General features: G+C 42.1%; 1 protein-coding gene across 7 annotated transcripts in view; it reads right to left on the bottom strand.

Moving 5' to 3' along the window:
- Nucleotides 1–13,479, bottom strand: part of LOC146984977 (serine/threonine-protein kinase WNK2) — a 40,689-nt gene extending 27,210 nt beyond the window's left edge. For all 7 annotated transcript variants that reach the window (XM_085782671.1, XM_085782673.1, XM_085782669.1 and 4 more), the window contains exons 1-3: nt 12,663–13,479; nt 451–623; nt 62–282 (exon numbers count right to left, since the gene is read on the bottom strand). In XM_085782671.1, the coding sequence (XP_085638797.1) occupies nt 62–282; nt 451–623; nt 12,663–13,292 (1,024 nt within the window). In that variant the 5' untranslated portion in view covers nt 13,293–13,479. The remainder of the gene's footprint in view (nt 1–61; nt 283–450; nt 624–12,662) is intronic.
- Between the last annotated feature and the right edge of the window lie 845 nt (nt 13,480–14,324).

Below are 14,324 nucleotides of genomic sequence, written 5' to 3'. Positions count from 1 at the left end.
TTTTTGTTTTACTGATTTACCTAAACCATGATCTGCAAAGTTTGTTTTCAAAGTCTCCTACCTATGACACTCTTGGCAAAGGAGGCTGCTTTGAGTGTTGCCAGTCCTAAATCCCCAATCTTGACTGACCCAGTAGGTCCAGTGATAAAGATGTTATCACATTTGAGGTCTCTGTGGATGATGGGTGGGGTCCTGGTGTGGAGAAAGTGGAGGCCTTTCAGGATCTGTCTGCACCAACTCCTCAGCACCTTGGGTTTCATTACCTTGAAACGCTTTAGATAGCTGTAAGAGAAAGAAGGAGTTACAGAATATATTTTCAGTCAACCATTACGACATTTCAACACCAGAAAGTAAGTTTACTTTAACTGTTGTAAAAAAAAAACATCTCTTTGAGGCACATACAGCTGTGCACAATTTTCTGAACTATAATTGTGTTCACAATGTACTCACGTTTTTAAAGTCCCTGATGTCATGAGTTCAGTTACTAGAACAATGCACTTCTTCCCTTTAAGGGGCGACTCCCAGAAGTCATAGAAACGAACAATGTTGGGGTGTTGAAGACCTTTCAACATCTCTGCTTCCTCCTTAAAGCGCTGACGCTCCACCTTGGACAGCTTGCGATCCTATAGGAAAGACGACGGATGCAGCAGAAGGATATTATGAATTTCAAACGCAAAAGTCTAGATACTAATTATAACATATTTGCTTCACAGTGACTACCAGATGGAAGAGGCCATCACCTTGGAGGCTCTTCCCTGCACATTTTAAATTAGTGCATCCAGTGTGGTATATTAAGAGGGAAAGACAGTGAGTAAGAGGGAAATTACAGTCATTCTTTGAGACATTTATACATCTCTATTTGGACTGTGTGTATATCAAGGATGATTACAATCTGCACTTTTTGTGAGTGGACAGAATCCAGATCATTGGCTTTCTCAAGCAGTAACATGACTCACATCTTGCCCATCTGGCATTTACGTCGTATTTTGTAGTGCAATACAAGTCAGGTGTAATTTTCACTTAGTTGGTTTTAATTTATCCAGAACCAGAGACTCTGTAGCTGTGGTTGGTCACCCCTTAATGTCTACAATGACTCCAGGGGGAGAACGAACCCACACATTAACATGGTCACGCCCACGACACACTGCAGCTAAAGGTTACATGTCATTGATCTCTCCCATCTTTTTCACTTGCACGCTCACTCTCTCATCCACTACCTTTCGCTGCCTTCCCCCTCCCCCCATATCTGCAATCCGTCTCCCTCTCTGCACCACTAACACCAACCACTCCCTTCTCCATCACCAAACATCCCACGCACACGCACAGAGAGACACATCTTCCGTAACCACTCCCTCTCAATCGCTTCCCTCTCCAGTTTTCTTTAGGGCTGAGTCCGCACCGGGAACACCTTACTCTAGGTAGCGCCAAGGGTTTCTGTACTGCAACTGCCCCTTTTTTTAAACCACCACAGCAACGACTTACGTAACAAACGCACATGTCGTACACTCAACACATGGACCAGAAGCACGACCCCACCCCTTACAGAGATAGACTATACAGACGCTGGAATGCAATGAACACAACCTAGCGAGATCTAATCTATTTAATTATTCAACCTTAGTGAACTCCCAGTGAGAATATATAGCAAAAAAATACAAAAAACTGCCTGAATAACCTAAAACCTAAAACTTGTCAACGAAGCAAGATGTGCTATGACGCAATGTCCTGAAGTGTGGAGTAATAAGATGATAAGCATGGCATGCATGTGTGTGTGTCTCTATGAGTGTGTGTGTGAATGTGGCATATCAGGTTTTGTGTGCAAGTGTGTGGGGGGTGGGGATTTTCACCACACTCTTCTGAAGTCCCATGAATAATTCAGTTCTGCAGAGAACCCTTTTTACTGAGGCAAGCTGAGCTATGCGAGGCTGGGGCTGGGGCCGCCCAGGTTGGGCTAGGTTATCCCCAAGTGCTCTTTGCTGCACAGGAGCAGCACATGGACTGAAGTATACCTGAAACACAGGTCTAAAAAGAGAGAGGGAGAGGAATGAGACAGACGGCTAAAAGCTAAAATTAACCCCCGAGCAATGCAGTTTTCTTGCCTACAGGCAATACTTTCCTCTCATCCCCACATTACTCCTTTTTCTTCCTCGTCCCCTCCTCCTCTCATCATTTCTACTCTCATCTTTGAGGAATCCTGCTGCTTTTTTGCCTAAATAACCCCAATAACCCCCACCACAGAGTGTTCCTCAAGTCCCAAACACACACCCCACACACACACACACACACTTCCATTTGCCTCTACTTTCCCTCTGAGAAGACACTGGGGCTTCTGCATAATTCAGAAGCCACATGTAGGCAACAGAGGTGTTGTGCACAGCATGGCGAGATACACAGACAGATACATGTGTGCACTGAGACACTAGAAGAATGTCACTCCCAAGACATACAAACTTTGCATACGCACCAGACAAAGCACATAGCAGAAGCATCAATATGTGAGACTCATAGTTATTGTGAGGGATGCAAGCTCTGAACAAGTGTGACTCATTATTGCATTATATTTGAAAATCATTACTGCAGCAAACATCAAGTATTTGTGTGCACGTTTTCAAAATCTTATTAAGCCTGCGCTGAATACCTCTTCAAAGAAAAGACCCAGATGGCTACAGCAGCGTGTGGAGCCGCCCAGGCGAGGTTAAGCACACACACAGAAAGCCATACTGGGCAGCAGGGACAGAAAAATAGATTGTGACATTAGCAGGAAGCAATCTATAAAGCTGTGCCCCACTCTGCTGCCACTGACTACATCTGTGTGCTGCTGAACTCTATTACCTCTACAGCTCTGGTAGCTCATACAGCAGCATGAAAGACATATCAGAATGAAATACTGAAACAGTAGGCCTCTGGTGGGACCAGGTAACAGATTAAAGTATTAGTCCTGGGAACTTTGCTGGCTCATATACCATGTAATTGCACAACTATGTGTTGAAATCAAGTTCCTGGCCCAGTGTCACATGTTGTTTTTTACCGCATACTGTCCAAGAGTGTGGAGAGATGACTATCAGCTCAGCTGCTTCACCTGAAGATCTAAGGGTAGATAGAACAAAGCTGGAGGAGCTACAGTTCCCAGTTGAAGAAGCTAACGTTATACTTTCTTTTCTTTTTTTTACATCAACTGCTATAGCTATCCCACTGTCAACTAATAATGAAATGTATAATATAACCCTTAAGGTAGAGCATGCAACTGTTTGGAGATAAAACTGCACTGAAGCCACCTATGCTAACAAATGTGCAGTCAGTTTTCACTGGAAGATGACATCACTCCAGGTGCCGTCAGGTTTTGTTTTGTGTTTGTGTTTGATTTCTTGCCAAGTCTACTTTAAAAACACATCTGGACACGTGATAAACCACAGATTGTTAGTTTGAATGTGCAACATTTTAAATAAAGCTTATTAAACCTTTGATACATAAATAGATTACTGAATAGTCTGATGTGGCTCTTAAAAATAAGCAGCATAATGCAGTTGGTTTCTCTCTAATCAAGCTTGATTGTTAGCCTATCAAACTCATGCAGAGAGAAGAGACAACACATGTAAAGCAATACAAATCTGTCAAACAATGAGCATCCTTTAAGTGATATTAGCTCTGGAAGATTCGGTTTCTAACACGTGAGTACTAAGCTAACAGTCGAGAGTTCAGGAATCATGTCAAGGGATTTACCATTAAATTGGAATTTCTGCCATGAGCAGCAGTGTAAAAAACTTATGATCAAACATCACAAACACAAGTGTGCTTGTACACACACACACACACACACACACACACACACACACACACACAGTAAGCACAACTGTGTAGCCAGGTGAGTCAAAACATTGTTTCCCTAACGGTGATATTTTTCCTGCAGTTGCACTTTTTGTTTAATCATAAAAAAGTAGCAAGTGCCAAAAGCAAAGGAAGGATGAGTATCTAAAACTGATTATCCACCAATAGAATCAGACTTCTAGCTGGGCAGAGGCTGCAGGATACAGCGGTGTTGAGACAGAGCTTCTCTCCGGAGCATCTATCTAAGTACCATGCAGCAAACAGGGTGACAGATTAATTCCTAACACACAGAAATACACACACATAAAGATGCTGATGGTATTCTCGAGCACAGGAAACTTTATAAACACAACTTTTGAGTCTGGTTAGTGTATTATTAACACCAAGCTCCCTTCTGTTATTATAAACCACTAGCTCTCACACAACCACACACAATTTGATTTAAAATGCAAAAAAGCCGAGTCATGACACTAATCAAGATGGATTCTTCATATCTCATAGCTGAAATTACAAAGACCAAATTGAAGAGGTGAATAATCTTATAGACTTAAAGCCAAGAAACCTATAGACACATTTTGATATAGCTTACAGCAGGTAAACATACTATAGCTATTTTCTATTAGATTAGAATTATTAAATATCGGCAATAGTTTTGATTTTAAAATTATTTTCTTAAAAAGGGGAAAGACTAAAACATAACAGTCAAAAAAAAGTACTGATTAGTCTTTGGTATTAATTCATACAGTCTTATAAGGTACTCACTTCCCAACAAGGTTGGTACTGTCGCCTATCAATGCGTTCTGGTTGTCACTGTTCATAAATGAACAACAACGCCCTATTTAAATTTGGCTTAATGCTTTGTAGTTCACCTTTTTTTTTTTTTAAATGTTGCATGTTCAACAAAGAAAGAAAGAAAATTTAAGACCAGAATGGTTTAGAATCCATTTATAAAACAACCCAATAACATAACTAGTCATCATCTTAATGGTAAAGCTACAATGAAGGTTGAAGATATACCATCAGTCTGTCTTATGTGATGCTACTTATCCTTACTGTACTTACATACTCCTGATGATAAAAAGCTCACACGTTTGTACCTAATATTCAGATGTCACATATCAGTGAACCAGTGAGATCCATAGCCAGGGGACTACATGTGTTAGGAGAGTAAGAGGTTTCAGCATCCGTCCTAATTATGGCAGCTAAATTACACATGTTAGGTTGGTCTCTCTCCACAGCGCTGTGTTCCTAATTACAATTTCCTCTTTCCCTCATTAACTTGGCCTCATCCTGATCCTTCGTTAACAAGGAGCAGATTAGCAACTTTTTGAGTTAGTAACAATAGTGTGACAGGGATTAATATTCAACAATGTCAACAACTTCTAGCTATAAATTGTAGACAGCTAAGCCCAGCGTACTCAATATGTGTCACAACATTTGGCTAAGAAGATTACGTAGGGAAATACTGTATTTCACCTCAGGATATACTTAAACATAAACTAGACTCTTATGAAATCCCGATCACATTCAAAAGGAAAACCTGTGCAGATTAATCTCTCAATCACTTAAATACTTGCCTTTCTAGGAACATAGAAAGTCATGTACACACACACACACACACACAGACACACACTGAAACCAATGAGCAACTAGGGTATAGCATACGCTTTCAACACGACAATAAAGACCACCCCGAACAGCTGTGTCTTATTCACAGCTTATTCAGACCCGGGACTGACAATGAAGCTGTTTGGACGCATGCTGCATGAACCCTGGTTGCCAGGTTGAAGAAGGTATGCTAATTTACTTGGCCACCCCGCCACCCTCTGCACCCATCCCCTTATAACAGATGACTATTGCAGTGCTTCTGCTGCTGTAACAAAAGCTGCTGCGGGATGAGCGATGAGCCAGCAGGCAGGCCCGCGGCTGGACTGTGTCCCACCGGTCCTCCAAGTCTCCAGGAGGCTACGGCCAGCAGCTGCACTGGCCACTCCAATAGTTTCGGTGTTGCACTCTGCCATGCAGCCACTCTTCATTGAATATTATGTACTAACAGGCAAGCTGGCACTGATTGAAAAGAGGAAAAGCAAGTTGAGAGCAATATGCATTTATATCACCCAGCCTAGTCAAAGAGGAGGCTAAACGACAAGAATGACAAAGATGACAAGCCACTGAGATGCTATCACAGTAAGACAACAATGCTGTCTATGATGACTGCCCCCTGGGTGTGTTAAGAATTAGCTAAGAGGACATAAGCTAAAGCTATAAGGAGATATGACCGACAGCACCACACCCTAACACACTATCTTAACAGTAAAAAATATGACAAACAGCTCCAAGTAACACATGATGCCACTGCTGCACTTCATGATTGAAATGGATTATAAGTGGCCTATAGTGAAAAGCACTTAGACTTTAACACTAATGCAACACACATACTGTACGAGTGTGTCTCGCTGATTTTGACCAGGACTTAGCCAATGTGGATTAAAGCATACAAACCTCCTGTAAACCTCTTTCCTGTCACAGAATAAATACGTAGGCTGACAAACAAACAGTTCTTTGACACAGTGACAAAGACGCAAAAATTGCTGATTACACACTTGCCTCCTCAAAAGACCAATGCTGCTTATGCAAGGGTCATGACAACTGCTGAATGATCACATCTCTGTTCTGTGGCTTGGTTTACGAGGTCAGTACTGACATCATATTGGAGTTTTGCGATCAGGTAACAACCTGGCGATATCTTTTTAACATGCATTACAAATACCTTTTTAAAGTATCCCTAAAATTTTCTGGCACGACCTGATAAAAAAAAAAGACTTGTGATGAGGTGTAGGATACCTTATGGATGAACTTAAATAATTCTTCTAATGATTGAGTAAGACACAGATAGGCCATGGGTCAATTATAAATGAATGCACATTTATGAAATAAAAATAGGGGATTTCACAAGGTAAATACAACACATTCAGTGAGTGTAACTTGTTTAGGCCATGACCCATGAGTCTAAACTGGTTTTGAAAAAAGAAAAAAAAACAAAACACACACACACACACACACACACATATAGCAAACACACCTATTTCTTCATCCATGACAATGCACTGGACCTGAAATCAGATTCTTATTCTCTGGTCTCCATGACACACACACACAAATTGTTGACAAACTATTACTTGATTAATTAGATGAAAAACCGAACATTGATGTTAACGATGAATATTAATCCTTTATTGGGAACACATGCAGGCGACAAAGAGCGACTTAGGTCATGTTCTTGGCTTTTTCATTTGTAATCAATGAGGCTTCGTTGTTGACAAGAAGCAGCACTAACTAGTGTGTCCAGCAGAACCTGAGCAACGACAGCTGGTGGTGACATCTACAACACACACACACTCTTGCACAGACACCAAACATTCATGCTTGTTATTGGGGACGCACAGATACTCAGACAGATTGTAAAAAAACAACCATACCAGCTACAAATAGCTGTGGTGCTATGATACCCAGGGTGGCAATTTCACCCATCTGTTCTGAACTTGAAACAAATATTCAACAAATGTTCTCAATGCCCCATGTAACAGACTTAAGCCTAATGAGCCTAGATTGGACCAGTGCAAGCCAGAGAGTGAGAGTGAGGAAGGTGACCCGTCTCCCAGTTCACTGGTGATGATGGTCGGGGATGTGAGGAGGCAGAGAACAGTGGTGTGCTGGGCAGAGATGTCCTGAGTCGAACTGTGCGGCACGGCCAAATCCTCACCCCACCACCCCACCCCTCCCTTGACCATTTTATCATCCGCTGCAGTGTGGGGGCACAGAGCCAGAGAGACAGCCTTGATTCAGCATAATACCCTGACCCAGACTAAACACCACACAGGGCTAAACACAAGCGAGGCTTTTCCTGCATGGAAAATTCGAAAGCGGGGTCGTTTCTTTATTCCTGTGGCGCCTTTTCCAAAACGTGTCCAGGTCATCAATAATAAAAACCGATTTCAATGTGTGCTCAATGCAACACTGCCTATACTGCAACTGCAAATGCTACTTCAGGGCTGTGGAAGGTAAAAAGACACTTCAGCCGCGGCAGGATATATGCGAAAGGGACAATAAAATCTTTATTTACTAACATGATGCCACGTGTTTGTTAGGTTTCACAGGAGACACAAGCTCAGTTGGGAAGACAATGGCAGGAGGAAGGAACCAGTGATGGAGGCAAGAGTCAGAGTGCTGGTGTTACAGACAAAACTTCTGGTTCTCCCTGTTAAATGGTGATAAATGTTGGAACAGAAACATGTGAAATCTGCACTTTCCCTAACTCTATCCCTACTGGCTACAGTACTGCAATGAGGCCATGTGTTTGTCACTCATCATTACATAAATAGCTTAGTGATGCTGAGTTCAAATGGAGTTTGTGTTAAAAGTAACCCATGTCTTCATACCACAGGAGCCTAAGCAGGAGGCTTTAACAGGATACAGAAGTGTTCCAGATTCATTCATACAAAATAACGCCCTTAAATTCCAACAGGGATTATTAGTCCTAATGAGCTGTTGTGACACTTCCTATTGTTAAGAGGAAGGACAAGGGAGGTCAAAGGCCATTTAGCTAAATCTTCATCAATTCTTGGTTAACCTGCAGCCAGGAGTGTACGTGTGCTAAATGTGGGACTCTGGTGGGTATTCACGAAATGCTGGTATGATTAAAGAAAATATCATAGCTATCAGCTTTGATCACAGCAAGCAGTATTTCACATGTTCACCACTTAAAAACTGCAGTATGTGTCAGCTTAAATAAAAGTCTGACCATGATGGGGTTTTTTTTAAACCAGGTTTTAAGTCAAAACAAAGCAGCCCACATGGATTGATGGCAGACAGCCACTGCTGGCATTGATGTAGCAGCAGCAACAAACAGTGTAACTTAGAGGTGTAATGATTAGTTGAATGGTTTGTTTGACAGAAGATTTAATTGGCAACTACTTTGATAAGTGAATATCATTGCATTTTGGAAAGTATAGGCTGTTTTAGAACACAAGGACTGAAAAAGAGCTGTGGTCATTTCCTTTCACTATTTTCTGACATTTTGTAAACCAATTATGCAGTTGATATTGTATTGTATTGTATTATGAGGTCTTTCCTTGTTCCCCACTGTATATTTTAGCTGTTTCTGCCAAACATTTGATTTATACAAGCATTCTTAGTACAGGAAATGTTCCTATAAACATTTTCCTACTTCTCCTATAATAAGCAAAACCCTGCTTGTAGACTCTTCAGCAGTATTAAATGAGGAGGATCACTTTTCTCCTCTTGTCAACACCCCAATTCTTAAACCACTTCACCTACAAGGGCCGTGTTCGCAAATGTCTGGGCACTTTATTAGGCACACCTAATAACAAGCAGCTCTGGCACATATTCAAAGCTTATGAATGGCCAAGTTTTGTTGTTAAAACTTTACTATTATTGTAGCTTGCCGTGGTTGCACACTGATAGCCTTTTCTTACTATGTGCAGGAAGGGTAGCATGCTATACAACCTTCTTGCAATTCTGAGACTGTGCTGAATTGTTTGGCTTATAATTGAAACTAGTCTTATGTCAGATCTGTCAGAAAAATGTTAACATGACGCAAGTAAGCCTTTTAAAACCTTTCATTTTCCTGACTGTGCAAAGATTTTGATGTGTTGGATCCAGATTTCCATAATTAGCCTCTTACCAACAAGCCTGTTGGAGCTATATCACAGACCGCACTGCCGTGGCTCAAACAGACTTGTTCTTCATCCCTCAGGGTCTTCAGTTGGCCAAGTGACACGGGACCTCAGGCATGCCAGAAGATGGGGTCCGCTGATAAGGCACTGTTAGCCATAACGACTGGGTCTGGCTGCCCTCGCTTCCCTGGGCCTCTTCAAGCCAAATGGGCTGTAACCAATGACCCACTTGGGCTTCTTCAACTCTGTTTTCATTTTTCCATCTCACTAGTCAAGGAGAAAGTTGTTGGTAGCCCTATACATGCTAATACAAAGTGACAACCACAAGCTATGCTCAAAAGCATGCTACCAACATAACATGGCCAAATCTAATATATAATTACAAGGAAAACCCAGTTTTTAAAACCAAGATATTGACCTAGTGACTCATGGCCTCATTTGTAAGGCTTGTTTGGATGAAGAATGCCAAAATCTCCTGCAAATATCCACAGACAGGCAGCTTCTAATCCACACCATGGTATCATAGCCAGCTCTGCATTCACAAGTTGAGAACTAGATTTAATCTACAGAACAACAAGCTCACTGCCAAATACCACGAAGAAGTCTGCACAAAATCAGAAGTAAACTCAGTATCTGCAAGTGTGCACATAACATTAATCATCAAGATAAAAATCTATACACAGAGCCACAATTGGCAGAAACGGGAAGTTTCCAAAGTTTAAAAAACAAATTCCCATGAGCAATGACAGCATGAGACAAGGCAAACAGAGGGACAAGAAGTGTTTCTTTAACAATAAAAAAAGAAAAAATCACAACAGGCATCGTTCTCTCAGATTAACATCCTTGCCTGAGCCAGGGCCATCTGTGTTATGCCAGCAGCCTGGCACAGAACAGAGATGTGGGGGAGATGGCATGGGAGGAGCGGGGCAGGGGGGTGAGACAGAGAAGGTGGGGAGAAAGCAAGAATAAACACAGGACCAGATTAAAATTTCTAGGCAAGAAAGGCATGTGACCACTCGAAGCAGGGAAAACAGTGGAAAATCACAGTCATATCTCCTTTGCTCCATCTAACTCGGAAAGCTCATCTACCTTCTGCTGTTCTGTTCACCACAGTTCCCTCTGAGCGACGCAAAGGTGGCGTCCCCATACATGCAACAATGAAACGCAAACACGCATGACGCAGCCAGAAAAACCCTCGATATTTTGGCTTCAAACATAAAGACTAGTTCATACCTGCACTTCCACTATGTTGTTGATCACTGAGAAGATCGTGGGCAGTGTGGATTCTTGGCTTGGACCACGAGTCTTAGAGTGTGTTAAGTTTATCGCATCTTTTTCCAAAAAAAAAAGATATAACTTACGACCCTTAAATGCCATTCAAACTTCTTTTTTTCCCCTAGTGTTTACATCTCAATTAAGTATCTTACAAATCCCTTGACTTAAATGATACATTTGTTGTACTAGAGCAAATTAAGACAAACTGAAATATTTAAAATTACTTGAGTTGGAATGAGCGATTGATTTATCATTTATATCAGTACCAAATTACTTTTTATAATCTATCTTTTTTTTTATAGCAAAAACACTTAAATGATTCTGTTTTTTTTTTAACCATTTAAAATCGAATACCATTGGGTTTTGGACAGTTGGTCTGAGTTAAAGCTACAAATCCATATCAGATAGAGGGAATAGATTAGAACATGATTGTGAGGACAGAACATTAGTATTGTGATTAACAGCCATTATTGATTGTCCACTAGAGGGAGTTTTAATATGTCTCACTGGGGAAGAATAAAATGCAGTAAATTGTTTCCTGTTCCTCTTCCTATCATCTGAGCCCTACTGCAGATTGGTGCTGTCAGGCTGAGAGAGATGTGGGATTGCTCACTGTTACTATCAGTCTGTATGACCTCATCCTCCAAATGAAATCATTGTGTGTCTCTTGGCACTACTGTATCTGGCCAATGGCATGTTATCTTTACAGTGATGGGATGCATCACTGTCTTGTGATGCTAGAGTTATACAAATAGGTCTAGTTCTTTTCAACGCATCGAGCAGTCTGCATTCTTTCGTTGCTCAGGTTTCTGACGCAGCACATTTTCAGGATCCAGAGCTAAGTGTTCGCTGAGGCCACAGGACCACCACACACTTCCCAGCAGGCTCCAACGCACTTCAGCTGCTTCCTGTCTGCCTACCTCCTGTTGCACAGAGGGAGGGAGGCAGGGAGAAGCACAGCTCGCAACATAGAGACACACTGCTGGGACGGAGCGCACACAAGCATCCCCTGCACTGTCCGCTCCAATAACTGTGCTCTATGGCATTACATTGTCAGCTGGGCAAATGACTACAGCAAAAAATGAAGGAGCACTGAATGTAAATTGAATCCTTAACTACTTAAATCTCTATGGTGAAAGAATAATAAATCGCAGTGCAGTCTTTCATTCTCAGAGGGGGCCAGTCATGCTTACTGTAGTCCCCCCCTAAGCCCATGAGAGGGAGAGGGAGAGAGATAATCCCTGCTGCAGTCTCCAAAGGACGGAAATAATTAGTTAATACCTTTGCACAGTCTAAGCTGGTGATTTTCTTGTGTCTGTGTAATGCAAGACTAGATAGACTCTCCTTGTGCATTTCCAAATCTGCTGATCGCAAGAGTTCAGCGGCGGCATGCATCTCTCCACGTCAGCAGCGGACACTTGTCAATCACTTTTCCTGTGTAAACCATTTAAAATTTAGTGGTAACCCATTAGCAACTTAGCGCACACCCTCGTGAGACACTGGTTGATTGACAGCTCCCCGAAGACATCGCCATTAAGGCACAATGATGCGTGAACCTTCACTTAACACAGAACACAGGGAGTGGGCTTCTAATGAGAGTCAGCCATCCCACCATTAATATAAATCACTATATGACAGAAAAGCTATTTGCATGAGAGGAAACATGTGAGGATGGTTGTTGTTAAATATTTCAATAACTATCTAAAAGTAACATTTCAATGTTGTTTTAAGTGTCTCCCACTCCCAGGCTAATGTGCAGGTATAAGAATGGCAAGAAGGTTAAAACCTGTGACTGCTGCATTTTGTTTGCTTTGGTAATACAGAGAGACAGACTGTAAATTCAGCTGGGCAGTTGTAGTACTTTACCTGCAGCTCACACCAGGCAACCTCCACCCAGGTCTCAGTGTCAAGGCCCTTGTAGACCGTCTTGAAGGACCCTCTCCCCAGCTCGATGTCAAATTTGAGGAACCTTCCTCCCGGAGATGTGGAGACTGCTTTCATCTCTGCCTCTTCCTCATTCTCCTCACTGGCTGCCTTAATGGCAGTTTTAGCACCATCGCTGCACGTAACAGTTAATGCATCTGCACCTTTTTCCTTCTCCTCATCAGCACTGGCGCTCTCTGTCGCACTGTCTTTTTGGCCACCTTGACTTTCAGTGCTGGAGCCCTCTTGCACCCCACTACTAGTCCCCCGAGTCCTGTCCACTATTGTTCTCAAGTTTATGTTCAGGATCTTACTCCTGTTATCACATTCAGGTGCTTCAAAGGCCTGCTCGTCTGTGTCAGAAAACCACAGACTCCTCCTGATGAATCTCTGACGCACAATCCTCTGATAGCTGGATGTGGGGTAGGCGCTGGGGTCGCTCCCACCCCTCACTACTGGGTCCACAAGGCTGATATTTCCATCACCCATGGCCAGTTCACACTGAGAGTTGGGTACGGGTGGATACTTCAGGTCTTGGTGGGCCCCGGAGTTTGAATCACACTCCGGCTCCATGGTGGGTTAGAAGTTCAGTCACTTTGGTTTCCAGGTCATTCGTGCCATGGCTATAGACTTCCCAACATGCAGATTCAGAGATGGATACCTGCAGCCTGCGCCCACTCGGTGACGCAGTTTGCCAGCAGAGGCCCCTACCAACAACACCGGGATGGATGGCATAGACGAGATTTCATCCGATATGAAGAGCTGGAGAAGGAGAAAAAGAAAAGAAAAAAGAAACGTTGCCAGTTTAGTTAGTTAGTGAATCAAAACTCAACAATTTGCATCGTGAAAGCAACAACTGCTGTCTGGAGCTCACGGGGCGTCCATCATTACGGAGTTTAACATAGTTGATGTCAATAAAAGCAGGTAGGTAAAAAAAAAAATAAAGCCCGAGATTTAAAAAAAAACATAAAATAAAATAAAACAAGCCCGAAATAATGAAAATAAAAGCCAAAGATAAATAAAATGTAATAAAACAAGCCCGAGATATGAATAAAATAAAATAAAAATAATAGTAACAATTCACTGCTAGCTAAAACCGTCGTCGCTCAGGTGAAGACTAACTAGCCAGGTAGCTCCGACGACACAAGTTAACGTTAACTTTTTGTTATTTCACAACTACGTAACTAAGTTTACAGAGGTTAAATTAAGCTGCAGCATCCAGATAACACCAAAGAGTCGTAAAACACTCGAACAGCAGCTAGTACATTACATTAAACACAGACAGGACTCACCTGGTTTTCGGGGGGTGGGAAAGGCGAAGAAAACCGACCAAATACGAAAAACCCCTCCTCGGCTAAACTAAACTAAACGCCAGTCCAGCAGAGAAACAACGTCGCTGCTAACGTGAGCCACGACAAAAGGTGGACTTTAAAAAACGCCCTATGTGCATATTATTATCCCCATTTTCCCACTAGACTACAGCTTCGCTTCCCAACGACCGCAGATGAATAATAAAAAATTCAGCTAACTGAACAACTGAACACGGATCCCATAATAATGATGATGACGAGCAATAAATGAAAATGACGGATACGTTTTTTGTTT

The sequence above is a fragment of the Trachurus japonicus genome, chromosome 7 (genome assembly GCF_045865225.1).
Source record: "Trachurus japonicus isolate A0001 chromosome 7, Traja_1.0".
NCBI classification, from domain to species: domain Eukaryota; kingdom Metazoa; phylum Chordata; class Actinopteri; order Carangiformes; family Carangidae; genus Trachurus; species Trachurus japonicus.
The sequence above is the reverse complement of the archived record's forward strand: the minus strand, read 5'-3'. Positions and strand labels throughout refer to the sequence as shown.